Raw genomic sequence first — 14,907 nt, 5'->3', positions numbered from 1 at the left:
GAAAATGGCATTATTCATACATTCACTATGCATCAGGAAGTGTGTGCCACTACCAGAAATACTTGACAATGAAAAGACATTTCAACTATGAAAATGCAGATAATTCACAGCTGTGCAGGTACCCTCACAACACCCACATTGGTTGGAACCAGATTACTTCATCATATAGATTACTAAAACAGGAAGGGACCATTATGATCATCAAGCCTGACCTCCTGTATAACTCGGGCAACAGAACCTCATCCAGTGACTCCTGCATCCAGCCCAATCACATTATATCAATGTTTCATTTAAAATTTAAACTTCCCTCGCTCATAAAAATAAAGCAATGAAAAAGCAGAAAAATAAAGTATGAACTTGAAGATGATTTCTCCTTTTTTTAAATTTTTTTATAGCATATATTCTTGTTGTGCCTAAAGGCTCTCATTCAGGATTTTCTTACTTTCCTATTCATTTACAGTTGAATTTAATCGAATATTAACAGTACAGCTCAGCCTAAAGAATTTAAGGGTCTATTAAAATTTAGCAAAAAAGAAAAGGAGTACTTGTGGCACCTTAGAGACTAACAAATTTATTTGAGCGTAAGCTTTCGTGAGCTACAGCTCACTTCATTGGATGCATTCCGATGAAGTGAGCTGTAGCTCACGAAAGCTTACGCTCAAATAAATTTGTTAGTCTCTAAGGTGCCACAAGTACTCCTTTTCTTTTTTGCGAATACAGACTAACATGGCTGCCACTCTGAAACCTATTAAAATTTAGAAGTCTGCTGCTGATCTTCCAGTGTCAGCAGCTCCATCAAATAGTAAAACACTTTTTGAAGCCGATGTGGATTTTCCAGGAAAAAGTAGATAACTCTCTTAGGAGAAATTGTTTGCATTTTAAAAAGTTCTCATTTTGAATGTTACAACAGCGGTTCTAACTTCAACAATGAGCATGGAAACATCTTTCCTAGGAAAAATATTAAAGCACTTTTAAAAAACATTCTTGATCTCTCCAGGAAATCTCTCAAATACTCTACTATGAGGCCTGAATAATGTCCTATGCTCTACTGAAACCTATGTTAAAGAACCTAAATGGTTCATAGGGTATATCTACACAGGGATAAAAAACCTGTGACTCGCCCAGGGTCAGCTGACTCAGGATTGCAGGGCTTGGGCTCCAGAGATGAAAAATCATGGTGCAGACATTCAGGCTTGAGCTGGAGCCCGAGATCTGAAATCCTGCGAGGGTGGAGGGTCCCAGACCTCGGGCTCCAGCCTGATCTCAAATGTCTACACAGCAATTTCTAGTCCGGCAGCCTAAGCTCTGCAAATCTGAGTCATCTGACGTGGGCCAGACATGGCCAGGCTGCAGGGCTTTTATTCCTGTGTGGATATTCCAACAGAGCCTTATAAGAGCCCCCTGCACTGGGAATTTCACCTAATGGGCTTTGCCTGTTTCAGATGCACCATTCTCATAGACTAAGCTGTCAGCAGGGAATATGATTTTGTCACAGTAAGATTAGGTATAATTCACAACACAGTCATGGTAGAAGATTGGTAATTTCAGCAACCTTGTGGACCCTCCTGCCATGCAATATTAATTCGTTAGTTCACTTTGATGTAGTCCTCTTTGCATTGGGATTAGAACAAAGACAACTAACTATTAATCTGCGCTGGGGGGCTTGTGGGAGGCTGCCCTTGCTCCCATTTGTCCCCACTTCCACTCTGACCCCCACCCCACAGACCTCTCTCCCCAGTGCCGAGCTCCTAAAAGGGGCAGGTCTTGGTCTTTGCAACTCTCATGCCCCAAGTCTCCAGGGGTGACAGCTCTCATTCTCTACCTTTTGTCTGTGTTGTAGGTCCCCCAGTCCTCAACATACATACCCACCCCACTCTACTCCCAGCTCACTAGATCCACGACCCCCTCTACCTGGCTCCCTCAATCCCTGACCCCTCTTTCACTGCCAGCTCCCTGATCCTTAACCCCCTTTCCCATCTCTCTCCCCAGCCCACTGCTGGAGGAGGGCTGGTTGGAATGGGATGTGGCAGGCTTGAGCTGATCTCCACCAAGCAGCTGGCCAGTGCACTGGGCAGCTCCTCTCACTTCCCGCTGGGAATGAAGGGATTTCTCCAGATTGGGGCATCAGAGCCTGGCATCTGCCAGTGAAGTGCTGAGCCCAGCAGCAGGCCCCAACAATATGCTAGAGAGAGAGACAGCAAAGGGGATTGGTGGCAAGGAAGAGATGGGGCAGGTAGAAGGCTGGGCAAATTGGGGAGATGGGGAAATCAGGGATACAGTGAGCTGAAAATGGAGAGGAAATATGGAACAGGAGAGTCAGGCATGGAGTCAAGAAGGAAAGAAGGCAGGGAATGGGAGCTGTCACCACAGGGGACCTGTGGGAGGAGGAAGGCACAGACCCAGCCCTGTCCCTCCTAGGAGGTACGCACTAGGAAGAGGGGTTTGTGTGGGTAGTCAGAGTCAAAAGCTCTTTGCTTACTCTAAGAGAATGCTTAATTAATCCATGCAAATTTAAGAACATGAACAATACAGCCATTACAAATTATCCACATTATAAAAGAACAATGTCATAATGGGTTCATCTTCACAGGGACAAAAAGCCTGCAACTGGCTTGGGTCAGATTACTCAGGCTGGTGGGGCTTGGACTCTTTTACCTCTGTGTAGAATTACCCAGTGTGGCTTGGCAAATAGTTTATACTGCTGTCAATCCAAATCTTCCCAAAAACATGCCAGCATATGCTGATTATGATTGATCAAGATACTAAAAGCATATATATATATATATATATATATATATATATATATATATACACACACACACACACACATTATATATATATATATATATATATATATATATATATATATATATATATATATAATGTGCTGCTTATTTTAGAAGGTCATAGAGAGCAGTGAAGTGATTCTCAGCAGACTCCCAGTGAGAATTTTTCTTATAGCTGCACAAGCATTCAGTTTCTGCTCCCAAGTGGCAATCATCCTATGCCCATTCACAGAGCATCTGTGTCTCTAGAGGTCTACATACAGGAGGTATGTTATGATTCACTGAAGATGTCTGTTACACTGCAGTGAATCTAAAGCTGGTATATATGCTGTATTTGTATGTTCAATGACATTTCAGGAAGCTGTAACTTTGTGTATTCTCATGAGATATTTCTTTGTCTTACTGACAGCTAACCATTAAGGTTAAAATCATAGGGCCAGATTTTAAGATGGTGTAAATCAGCATAGCTTCACTGAGGTCAATACAATTGTGTAATTTTACATGAGTGGACAATCTGGCTCATAATGCTGCAAGTTGTCTTAGCAAAGCTCTGCAAGTTTATTAGTACAAATAAAGCTTTGAGGAACTTGAGGTATAAACAAAAAAATGTTGACACATAGCATGATGCCTTTCAAGACTAGAGCAGTGGTGCACAAACTGGGGGACGCACAAGAGGTACTCGAGAGGTGCGGGGTCCCACAGGACCCGCTGCCATAATAGCAGAGGCAGGATAAAAATAGAATGGCTATTGCGGGGCGGGATGGGAGCAGGATTAAAAAAAATAGTCCTCCTGCCCGGTAAACAACATGAACACCCCAGCCAGCAGCTACCGCTCTCCAGCTGCTCAGCTCTGAAAGCAGCGCCACCACCTGAAGCAGCACAAAAGTAAGGGAGGGACAAGTTCCGTGAATGATAAAGGGGGTCATGACCGGAAAAGTTTGTGCATTACTGCACTAGAGCATTTTTAACTTCAAATTTTATCCTTAGTCTCCACTGTCAACAAACCAGACCCTGTTTTCATGGGTGTATGCAAAGATACTACTAATTGAATGTACTGCTGAACATAAAAAAAAATAGAATACACAACAGCTTTAGATTCATTCCAGCCTACAACCATTTAAAGTGGATCATATTGTGTCAACATCCCTGGCATGCAACACTATCCCTAGTCTTTAGGCTGTTTCTATACTCATAACTAGTGGCTTCTCCAAATCTTTCTGGCATGTCCCTCTTCCACCACCACCGATTAGTGCCAATGCCCTTGCTAGAGCACTCAGTCTGGTACCTCAGACTCCCATCTGCCTCCTCTGAGAGCAGAAATGGATTTCCTTCCTCTGAGAACACGCTGAAGTCCACAATTCCAATTTGCATAAACAAAAGAAGGCTTATTTAAATACAAAAAATAGAGGGGGGAAATCAAAGTAAATATAAGAAAAGCAGAACTAAACAAGTCTGAACTAAAGCTTATGCGATTCTGAAACTTGTAGATGACTTACTCCTTAAACACGTTTTAAAGTCTTACACTTCAATGTTCATTTGGTTCTACCCCTGCATCACAATGTCTCAAAGCATATAGTTCTTGCATCCTTTAAATGAGAGAGACCGTTCAACCCATAATCAAGAAACTATCTCGACAGCAAGAGTTTCATCAGTTGTCAACAAGGCTATATCCTTCCTTGTAGAAGGAAGGTTACCAGGAAGGTTATAGTGAGAGTCTATTCTGACTTCACCTAAAGTCATAAGATTTCCTTTATCCCCTTCAGTCTGATTTTAAACCCGAGTCTGCTATGGAAACTGAATTAGTCTCATTGGCCAACAATTGCCTAGCTATGTATAAAGGTCAGCTATCTTTATCAATTTCCCCTTGATGTGTCAACATACACCAACAGTATAGGTGTGCTTAAAAAAAAAATTCAACGTTTACCACACTTTCAACTTTAGTAAATTTCCGAAACATGCCTTTGGTAAAAACCCCGGGGGCAGAAGAGAGGCTGAATGAAAGCACTGTGTACTGACACTGGCATTCAGCCATGAAAGTTATTTTCTGTGGCTCAGTAAAATCACCACATAAAAGTAGGCTTCCTGTATGTCCACAGCAGCAAACCAATTATTCTGAGACAACATGGGGAGGACAGTGTATAGAGTGACCATTCGGAACCTCATGTACCCGATATATTTGTGGAGGTCGCAAAGGTTGAGGATGGGTCTTATCCCTCCCTTGGATCTGGGTACCAGGAAGTACCGGGAGTAGAAACTGTGACCCTAATGTTCCTGCAGAACCTTCTCCACTATTCCCAAAGCCAGCAGAGAGCAGAGCTGTTCAAGAAGCAGTGTCTCTTGAGAGGGATCCCTGAAGAGGGACAGGGATGGACGGTAAGAAGGAGGCCTAGAGAGGAACTGGATGGCATAACCTGATCTGATGGTGCTTAGGACCCAGCTGTCAGTAGTGACTGAGCCCCAAGCATTGTGAAAGCAGGCCAGCCTGTCCCCAAAGTGGGGGATGACGAGTGAGGCGCAATGCCTGGAACAGTGCTCTGGACCAAGGAGTCAAATGGGCGCTTGGAAGGTGTTATGGGAGGGAACATGGGCTGGCCGAACCCTGAGCCCAACTGCTTTCTCCTGTGGGACCTGTCCCTCTTTCTGGGGTAGTCTCATTGCGTCAGAGGAGGGAAAGGCTGGCCAAATATGTGCTGCGGGTACTGCTGATGCTGTTAGACACCAGAGTGGCGCCTCTCCACTGGCAGCGTGTACACCTCCAAGGGTAGCCCTTGGGTCCTTGAAGGGGTGCAGTGTCTCGTCAGTTTTGTCAGAGAACAGTGTGTGGCCATTGAAGGGCAAATCCTCAATGGATTGCTGGACATCAGAGGCAATACCTGTATTCTGCAGCCAGGAACCCCTTCTAGTGATGACCACAGAAGCCATCACCGTGTTTGTGACATTGAGTGTGGACTTTAAGGACACTGTAGCCACCAAGTAGCCCTCAGTAACAAACACTCAAAATTCCTCCCAGGAGGCCTTGGTCAGCTGGTCTGCAAACCTTGACAGAGCTGTCCAGTTAAAGTTATACATGGACATCAAGACTTGCTAGTTAGCAATTCACATCTGTAAGGAAGAGGAGATATAAACCTTCCCGCCCCTGGGGGTCCAATCATTTGAAGTCCCTATCCTTGCGGGTGGACTTAAACCTGCCCTGCCTGACTCAGTTGCTCACCACAGTTATGACTAGGGAATTGGGGGATGGATGGAAGTAAAACCCCTCAAATCCCTACAGGGGAATGAAAGAGTGCTTTTCCAAGTTCTTAGCCACAGGCAGTACTGAAGCTGCCACGCTCCTGAGGGTTTTAGCCAGTTCAAGGCATGCATATTTTATAGGGAGGGTGACTCTCCCAGGGGCAGTAGATGGCTGTAAAATATCCATAAATTTGTGCGTGTTCTCTTGCAAGAACTCCACTTTCATACCAAGGGAAGCAGTTACATGCCACAAAAAGTTTTGATACGCTTTAAAATCCTCCAGTAACAAAGGGGAGGATAAGCCAGTCAAGAACAGCATTGTTCGGGGATGAAGACGAGGCCCTTAACTGATTTGAAGCCAGATCCTGTTCCATAGCTGACAGACCTAGGCAGGATGACTCTGGAGGCTCTGCAGGGAGAAGGACCACCGGTGCCTGGGCCTGCAGCAAATGGACCGTCATTACCACAGACCTGGCTGGTGATCTTGCCTTTGAGTGAGACCTCCATGATTCAGATTAGGCACTGGCAGCCAGGAGGCACCAGGCCAGGGACCTCTGTCTCAATTATGAGATGTGCACCAATCCTGATACCCATAATGGTCAATCAATAGCCCTTGATTCTGGTCAGGCGATGGAGAGCAGGAAGAGGACACTTACTCAGATGCAGAGAAGCCTTTGGATCCTGGAAACAAGGGCGGAGTGAGACCAGAGGCAGCGAGTAGGCGGTCTGACTTGTCCGTCACCCAGAATGAGGTAGGAAACGGCATTGCTGATGGAAGCAGGACCATCGGTACAAAGTATGCTGGTGTTGGAAAAGGTATCAGTCCTGAAATGACCAGCGGTACCAGAGTGTCTGATGGCACCAATGTCAAGGGTGGTGAAAACTGCCACAAGAAAGATTTATGGTGCTGACTGCAGTGGTGCCGAGGAGGTTCCTGGTACCAAAGTCCCCTGTACTGATTCCAGTACCAATCCCACTTCCACAATCTGTGGAAGAAAACGATGGGGTGCAGTGCCAACAGACCCGAGAGTTCTATGGCTAAATCTGTCAAAGGGGCTATAGTTGACGCAGCCCAGGCAAAGTCCTGGGCCAAGGGAGAGATTGGGACCGAAAGACAAAGGAAGTCTGTCGCTGCCTGGTATGCCACCAAAGTAGAAAAAGACAGCACCGGCAACTCTCTCATTGGCACTGGACTCAACACACGCCCAGAGGTCAGAACCAGGGTTTCTAACATCCCTACTAGGTCCTGGGGAAGGGCTAAAGGTACCCATGCCATCCTGCATGCCAGCAACAGCTCCATGCAGGACATTAAAAGGTCTATCTATTAATTTAGGATAAAATGTACCCCAATGCATAAGGCATATCCAATGTCCTATTCATTACTTAAGCTCCACTGAAGTCCTGTGTTAAGAGTTTAAGTGGTGTACAGGGCCTTTTGTGGGCCCTCTGCACATGAGTGAATTTCACCTTCAGGCTGTTGCCCAAGAAGGTAGATTGATCTGTCTTTCTTCTTTGGCTAGGGGCATTTTCTTTTAATCAAAATTCTATCAAATTTAGTTATGTTTTTATGTGTGTGGTTTTAAGAAAAACATGTAGAGTTTTTGATAAATTAATTTCAATACACTGAAAAGGTAAGTAAATTCTCTTGGACTGTCAAAAGCTACAAACACAGAAGCACACTGTAAGAAGATGCGGCTTGAGAATCCTGATAACAACCTCTCATTAAGGACAAGTTATTGCTTTTTGAGGACTTTTTTGTATTCATGCTGGCACTAATGGTAGTAAGTATATTTGTGTTCCTACTGGGAGAGAGCAAAATTCTACTCTGAGGCTGACATGTCGTGCACCTTGTTGTTATACCTTTAACTGTGTTCAAATGCACTGCACAAGGATCCTTTTGAAGTGGAGATCTGAGGTAAGCATGAACCTTTGTAGAGGACTGAGTCATTTACAGATATTTCAGTGCACTTTATGTTTCTTTCTGAATGGGTTGCTCACAGCACAGGCAACACATCGCATCTTTGAGCTGTCAAGTTTCAAACAGCATTTGACACACTGAGCATTCTCTGTCAGGCAATCAATATTGTCATTCATCTCAATATCTTTCACCTGCCACTTTCAACAGGCATTGTGATTGTCAAAGAGAGCAGAAACATCACAACCAGTGAAGCTAAAGTCAATCTCTGTATTTTTTATTTAAAAAGCAATATTTAAAGAAGTCATACTGTTCCTGTGGATACACCGACATGGCTCCCACTGAAATCAAAGAGAACCACATGTGCACATCCAAGAGCAGAATTTGCCTCATCAGCTATTCCTTACATCTTTGGACAGGAAAATAAAATTTAAAAAAATCACCATTTTTTTTGGAAGTGGGAGCCACGACAACACTTGGTAAAAGCAATTTGATTTTTGAAGCCACAAATTGCAATTAGGTGTCCAACTCCCATGGGCTTTCAATAGGAAATAGGTGCTTAACTACCTTCGTATCTTTGAAAATCTCCCTCATAACTGCATTCAGAAAACTTTTGGAGGTGAAAAGCTGAACTGTTTTATCTGCTAGAGATAGAGAGAGATTGGGCAATACCTGTTCCTAAGATTCTAGATGAGATTCTTGATGTGCTGCTGGGTGAAACTGTACAACCCAACTGTCCGGATTTGCATATCTGAAAACTATCAGCTCTCGAGCTCAGAAAATAGTGCTGCTTTTTATTAACAGAATACTAATGTGAACCATGTATTGGCTGTTAGAAAACAAACTATGCAGCGGTAGAATTATACTGATCCTTTGAGGTGTTGAGCACCCTCAAATCCCCCTGAAACCAAAGGGAAGTGAAAACACTAAGGACCAGATCTTCAAAGGTATTTAGGCTCCTAATTTCCAATCTGGGACTAAACACTTTGCAGCACCAAGACCTTGCACTGTAGTTACTATGAAAATGAGAGAAACTTAGGAAAATGTTTTCTGTAGCAATTCTAAAAATTGTGATCACTAGCGTCTCTTGATGTTCAGCCACATCCTTAAGTTTATCCTTAGATTTCATACTATGTAATTGTTGCTAAGTTAAGTAGCTGTCTTGGATCAATAAATATTTCATCACACAAGTTATTTTGAATCTAAAGCATTAGATCAATTCAAATTGTAATCAATTTAAAAATCTTAATTAGAGAAGGAAAATTCTTTTCCAAGAAGTACTCAGAATGATAATCAGTTTAGCCTTGACAATTATTTTAAAAAGCATTTATGCATTTTTATACAAATTAAAAAATATTTATATTTGTAAAGAAATTCTAAATTAAAACAAAACAAAAAACAAAAAGAAAACCCACCATACACACAGACACACACACATGCACATATTTACTTCAAGACATTTTGTAAGAAAAACTTAAAAAAAATTCCATATTCCAAAAAAAAAACCAAAAAACCAATGACGAATATTTAAGACTAAGGCCAAAAATGTATTTACCTATCACATAACTTACAAAACAAAAACAAGAAAGAGAATATGTAAGCATATCATAGATATAACACTCAAACAAACAAACAAACAATTTTTGTTAAGCCTAAAGAAATTTAACATGCCACTACGTCCTTAACCCATACCCTTGACCCATAGGTAGTTTTGTACTTTTGTTATCTCAATTTCAGCATTCTTTTTTAGGGATACTGTTAAGTGGCAAATATTATCTGTTAATAATATTGTCAAAACAAAACGGAATCTGTTGGCAAGTTACTCATAATTGCTGTTTCTTAGAAATAAATGTTCATTGATTTATGGTAAACTTTTGTATGTATGTGACCTGCATTTGGGGCTGATTAATTTGTACAGGAAGGGAGTATTGATTTGGAGTCCAAATTTACTTCCCTCCACCACTGTAAAACTGTTGGAGAGCTGAAGGCTTGACACTGTGCCTCTTTTGTGAGGGCTAGCACTGTGCCTCAGCCTGGGTTGAGATAGTGAAAGAGTAAAATCACAAAGCTTGAGGTTGGACTCTTCCTACAGCACAAGTTCGGATACTTGTATTCTGTACTGGAGCTGCAGCCACCCACAGGTACTTACAAGGAAGTGATATACCAAGTTTGTCAGCTAGTATTTCACCTGCATACCACACCAAAACCATGCCCCCCCCCACTCAATTCTTCAGAATAGGTGCAAACCCAGAACTTGCCTTCTACAAACTGCCCACTAAAGAGCTGGAATAGAGAAGTGGTGACCATAAAGTTATTGCAATGGCCAACAATCTACAAATCAATGAAAGTTTTAGCTTACCGAAAAAACATGTAAAGAACATGTTATATGTACATACAGATATAGAAATGTCCTATAGGAATCTCATTAGTATGCAATAGTGAAACTCACCCAAAGAGTGGAGGGCCTCCACAAAGCCCACTTAACCACTTAAGCTCTCTATTAGCCTTGTGTTTAGGAGGATCACAGGCAGAGAAACTGCCAGGGGACAAAGAGGATATGTTTACATTGAATACTAAGCCTAGGCTCTGACTCAGGTTTAAGCCGAAGCCCTGCTTCCATTTACTCACAAAGCAGTCTCACTCAGATCAGCAAGCACTCTGGACCAGGTCCTACAACCCTGCTAGGGAGATAGGTCAGGGCCTAAATCACTCTGAGACTCAGGTCCAACCCCTTTCATTTTATAATGTGGACGCAGTACAAGGTGCAGGCCTGAGCCAGAAGGACTGTGTAGTGCAGAATGGACATGTTAGCATGGCTGTGAGACCCAGGTCCAGCAACGGTAAGCCAATATTTACAGTGCAGTGTGGATTCTCCAGCCTGGGCTTGGAAACCCCAAGTCCACAAGCCCAGATCCCGCAGCACTGGGTTTACAATGCAGTGTAGACATACCCAGAGAAGGGCTCAAATTTGTGCACTTATATGGCCCAAAAGCACCCCGAATGGAAATGTGGAGGTGCAATGGACACTATTTCAGCCCCATAGATTGGAATAATGGTGGCAAATAGCCAACAGATTGGGCTGGTGGTGGAGTCTATCCAATCCAACCCCTATGGAGTTCCCTGCACAAAATCTAACTACTCAGGCTTAGTATGATGTAGGGACATGAATTTCACCCCTAAATGATTACATTTAAGTATTCTTTTTCAGAGGAAACAAATCTACCTTTTGTTAATTAAAAGAAACATGAGGTATGTGTGTATGCATATATTTGTATGGGTGTGACTAAGAACTCCCCAATGGCAGATGGCACACGGTTATTATATTTACCCAAAAGGTAGCAGGTAATATATCACTGGAAAACTAATAACTCAATGATCATTAAAATTTTCATGTGATATATGTATGTTTAACCCACAAGAACTTTACAGGTGTGCTGGAAATATGTGACTAAAATGTGTTTAGATCAAGCATGTCGGTGGAGTTGACAAATGGGTTTTCTCTAGATCAGGAGTGGGCAAACTATGGTCCGCAGGCCAGATCCATCCCACAGGCTGTTTTAAGCCGGCCCTCAAGCTCCCGCTGGAGAGCTGCAACCAGGGAGCAGGGTTGGGGGCCACACCACGTGGCTCGTGGAAGCCATCTGTGGTAAGTACTGCCTGGAGCCTGCATCCCAGAGCCCCTCCCCACGACCCCAGCCCTGATCCCCCTCCCGCCCTCTGAACCCCTCAGTCCCAGCCCAGAGCACCCTCCTACACCCCAAACTCCTCATCCCCAGCCCCACCCCAGAGCCCTCACCCCCCCGCCTCCCAACCCAGAGCCCCTTCACGCACCCTAAACTCCCCATTTCTGGCCCCACCCCAGAGTCCACACCCCCAGCCGGAGCCTGCACCCCCTCCTGAACCCCTACCCCCAATTTCGTGAGCATTCATGGGCCACCATACAATTTCCATACCCCGATGTGGCCCTCAGGCCAAAAAGTTTGCCCACCCTTGCTCTAGACAAACGAAAGAGGCCAACACCTCAAACCAGGAGTGGACAAATTCAACAGACTACTCTATTGTATTGGAGATTGCAGGAAGAGATTATTTGCTTTGTCATAATCACCAGTGGGGAAGGAACCAGCATGGAGTCGACACCAGATAGCCTACCATCTACACCCCACAGGGCAAAGGAACTTTATCTGGGGATATCCTTCAAAGTATACTTTCAAAGTATCCTTTCAAAGATTTAATGGAATATAAAGAGAGAGTAAGAAAAACCCTAAGTCATCCTTCACCTGAAGAGACAAAGGAAACAAGCATTCTGAGCTCTGTGAGAGGTCCTGGCCAGAATGCCTGGTCAGCCATGCTGGAAAAGAGACTTGGTGAGAAACACTTCTTTGAACAAGAGAGACTAGTTTGTTATATCAGGTTTTAGTCTTAAAAGTGTATTTTCACGTTTGTAGCTTGTAATCCTTTCTAACTTTATTTCTTATACTTGGTATCACTTAAACCTTTTTGGTTAATAAACTTTTTTACTTTTACTATAAACCAATTTAGTGCTTTGATTCAAATAGAGCGATTTGACCCATAGTTAAGCTAATAAATTGCTGGGTACTGTCTCTTTAAGGAGCAGCAAACTTAACTTCTGTGAATGTTCAGCAAGAAGGTTGGGCACTACAAGGCAGACAGTTTGGGGAAAATTCAGGACTGGGAAGGGATTGGGGTCACTCTGCAAAAAGTAATTGGGCAGGGGAAGCCAGGGTGTGGCCTGTATGCTTGTCTGCTGGCTGTTGGTGTCTGGACTGTGAGACACAGCAGCATAGCATTTAAGATCACGGAGTTGCAGGGCAGGTGGTAACACAACCCCTTACTGGTCTAGTTACAATAGGGAAACAAACTTTTCTACAAAATAGCAGGAGATCACTACAGCTTCATCTCTTTTTTAGAAGCATGATTCTCAGTCTCATCTCAGTCTGCATGTTCTTCCCCAGTCTGTATAGAGTTATGGTTAGAGCCAACCTATCACGTAGCTAAGTGACAGGTGAAATTATCCTAGGAGCACACACTGAAGAATATTTGAAAGAAAATGTTTGATTGCCCTGCTAGTACAACCTACCATTTTACTGTGGTTGATGTACGATGCAGAGGTTCTCTGAATTTCCTTTTTGGCAGCTTCCTGAAGATCAGAGGCTTGTTGGATGTATGTTAACCCTGCCAGAATCTCATCTTCCAAAAGTGTCACATCATCATAAGAAACAGGCCAACCCAGATTTTCTAAGGCCTGTAGCAAAGCTTCTTTGTGTTCCATGTATGAGACTGGCTCCTCCTGCTCAAACCTTTAAAAAAATTACAACTGTTTACAATTATACGTTGTAATGTTTTTCAATTTCACTTTACAAATGTTAAGTAATTAAGGAGCACACTGCCCCTGTGAAGTAAATAGGTGCTAACTTCACTGCTCTTAGGGCTGTTCTACATACAATTTTTGTACCATTCTAACTATATCAGTTTAAAATCCAATCTGATTGAAGTGCTACAAACCCCATTGTAGGCACAGTCATACCAGTGTAAAGGTACTCATAATCAGTATAGCTTATTCCCTCACTAATCAATCCTTGGACTGCTACTCACTGGCTAAGTAGAGAAGGGTTTATGCTGATGCCAAAAAAGATGATGTCCCAGTCCTCCCAAACTCTTGACACTCACACTGAGCATAGAGTAACACTGTTAAGGGGGAAGTGCCTATTCTCTTTTACAAAAGTGAACAGCAAGGGGGGAAAGGAATCCTCTCACTTTGTAACTCAGTGGATGGCAAACCAAACCCTGAGGCTTACATGTTACCCTGTGTCACACACAAAATTATTTACCAGTAAGGTGTAGACAGAAAATACTTGAAAATAAAATAAACTGGCCATGACAAGAGCAGCCAAAAAAGTGTGTAAAATATTTATGACCTCATTCTTAAAAGGTGCTGAGCACCGTAGCTCCCATTACATTAATAAATGTTTCAAAAATTAAATTATTGAGACAGGAAGAAAGTGAAAACTTACTTGTCTCTTTCCTCTTGAGATAGTGCTCTCCAAATAATTAGATTTAGGCGCCTATTAAATAAAAGAAAACAATTCCTGAGGGAATGCGGTCCGCGTATGTCTGATTATCATAATATCAATGAATAAACCAGAACACACAGTTCCAAAAGATATCTACCATGATTTGTATTCTGAAAGCACAAACAGTGTTCTTATCATTCCACTATGAATTTATCATCTGCAAAAGGATATAAGAAAACAGCATCTTCCATCTTCTATCTTCAGAAATTAGTGGCAATCACTACTGTTTCCTGCAGGAATTTCAGTGGAGAGTTCTGTCCAGCACCCAGTAATCTAAACTAAGCAATAGTGCTGATTTAATGTCAGCCAAGAGCTGTCCCCGACAAGTTAACAGCTTCAGCATGAAGACACTTGAGAAGCAATGTTAATGATTTTTTTCCCCCACTTAAAAATCAAATGAAATCGCACAATTTAAATTTCTACTTCATTCCACTCTGCCCATTAAGGAAAGCTGCTGTGGTGAAAACAGAACTGCCTATCCAAAAGCACTCAAGTGCTGTCATTTTAAAAACATTACAGGTTTTTTCCTTTGTTGCAGATGATTTGTCTTTCTTTTTTAAGACATAGATTACAAATTTCTACTAGGCAATTTTATTCCTAAATGTCAACATCCCAACAAGTAAGGCATCACATAACTCTCTTTCATTTCACAATGCAGAAGCAAATCTCTGGGGGTCCTAGCTGCCATCATATAGAAAAGTGAACTCTGCTATATTATTGCTCACAAATGTCTGAGCTGGCATCAGTTCATTCCAGAGACGACTCAAACCTTTCCAAACATGTGTCTTTTTCCAATCTTGGTGAATTAACTGTTGCACTTAAAAAAAACCCCAACAGCCTATACAAAATTAGATTCTGAACATGGGTTTCCGACTGATTCAGT

The 14,907-nt window shown here is 42.7% G+C and overlaps 1 protein-coding gene across 9 annotated transcripts in view; it reads right to left on the bottom strand.

The window, feature by feature from the left end:
- The window catches only part of VWA3B (von Willebrand factor A domain containing 3B), a 138,356-nt gene that overhangs the window by 38,161 nt on the left and 85,288 nt on the right, over positions 1 to 14,907 (bottom strand). For all 9 annotated transcript variants that reach the window (XM_038387796.2, XM_043491439.1, XM_038387792.2 and 6 more), the window contains 2 exons: positions 13,965 to 14,015; positions 13,031 to 13,250 (listed from right to left, as the gene is read on the bottom strand). In XM_038387796.2, the coding sequence (XP_038243724.2) occupies positions 13,031 to 13,250; positions 13,965 to 14,015 (271 nt within the window). The remainder of the gene's footprint in view (positions 1 to 13,030; positions 13,251 to 13,964; positions 14,016 to 14,907) is intronic.

The sequence above is a fragment of the Dermochelys coriacea genome, chromosome 1, assembly GCF_009764565.3.
Source record: "Dermochelys coriacea isolate rDerCor1 chromosome 1, rDerCor1.pri.v4, whole genome shotgun sequence".
Lineage (NCBI taxonomy): Eukaryota > Metazoa > Chordata > Testudines > Dermochelyidae > Dermochelys > Dermochelys coriacea.
This window is presented reverse-complemented; position numbering and strand designations above follow the sequence as displayed.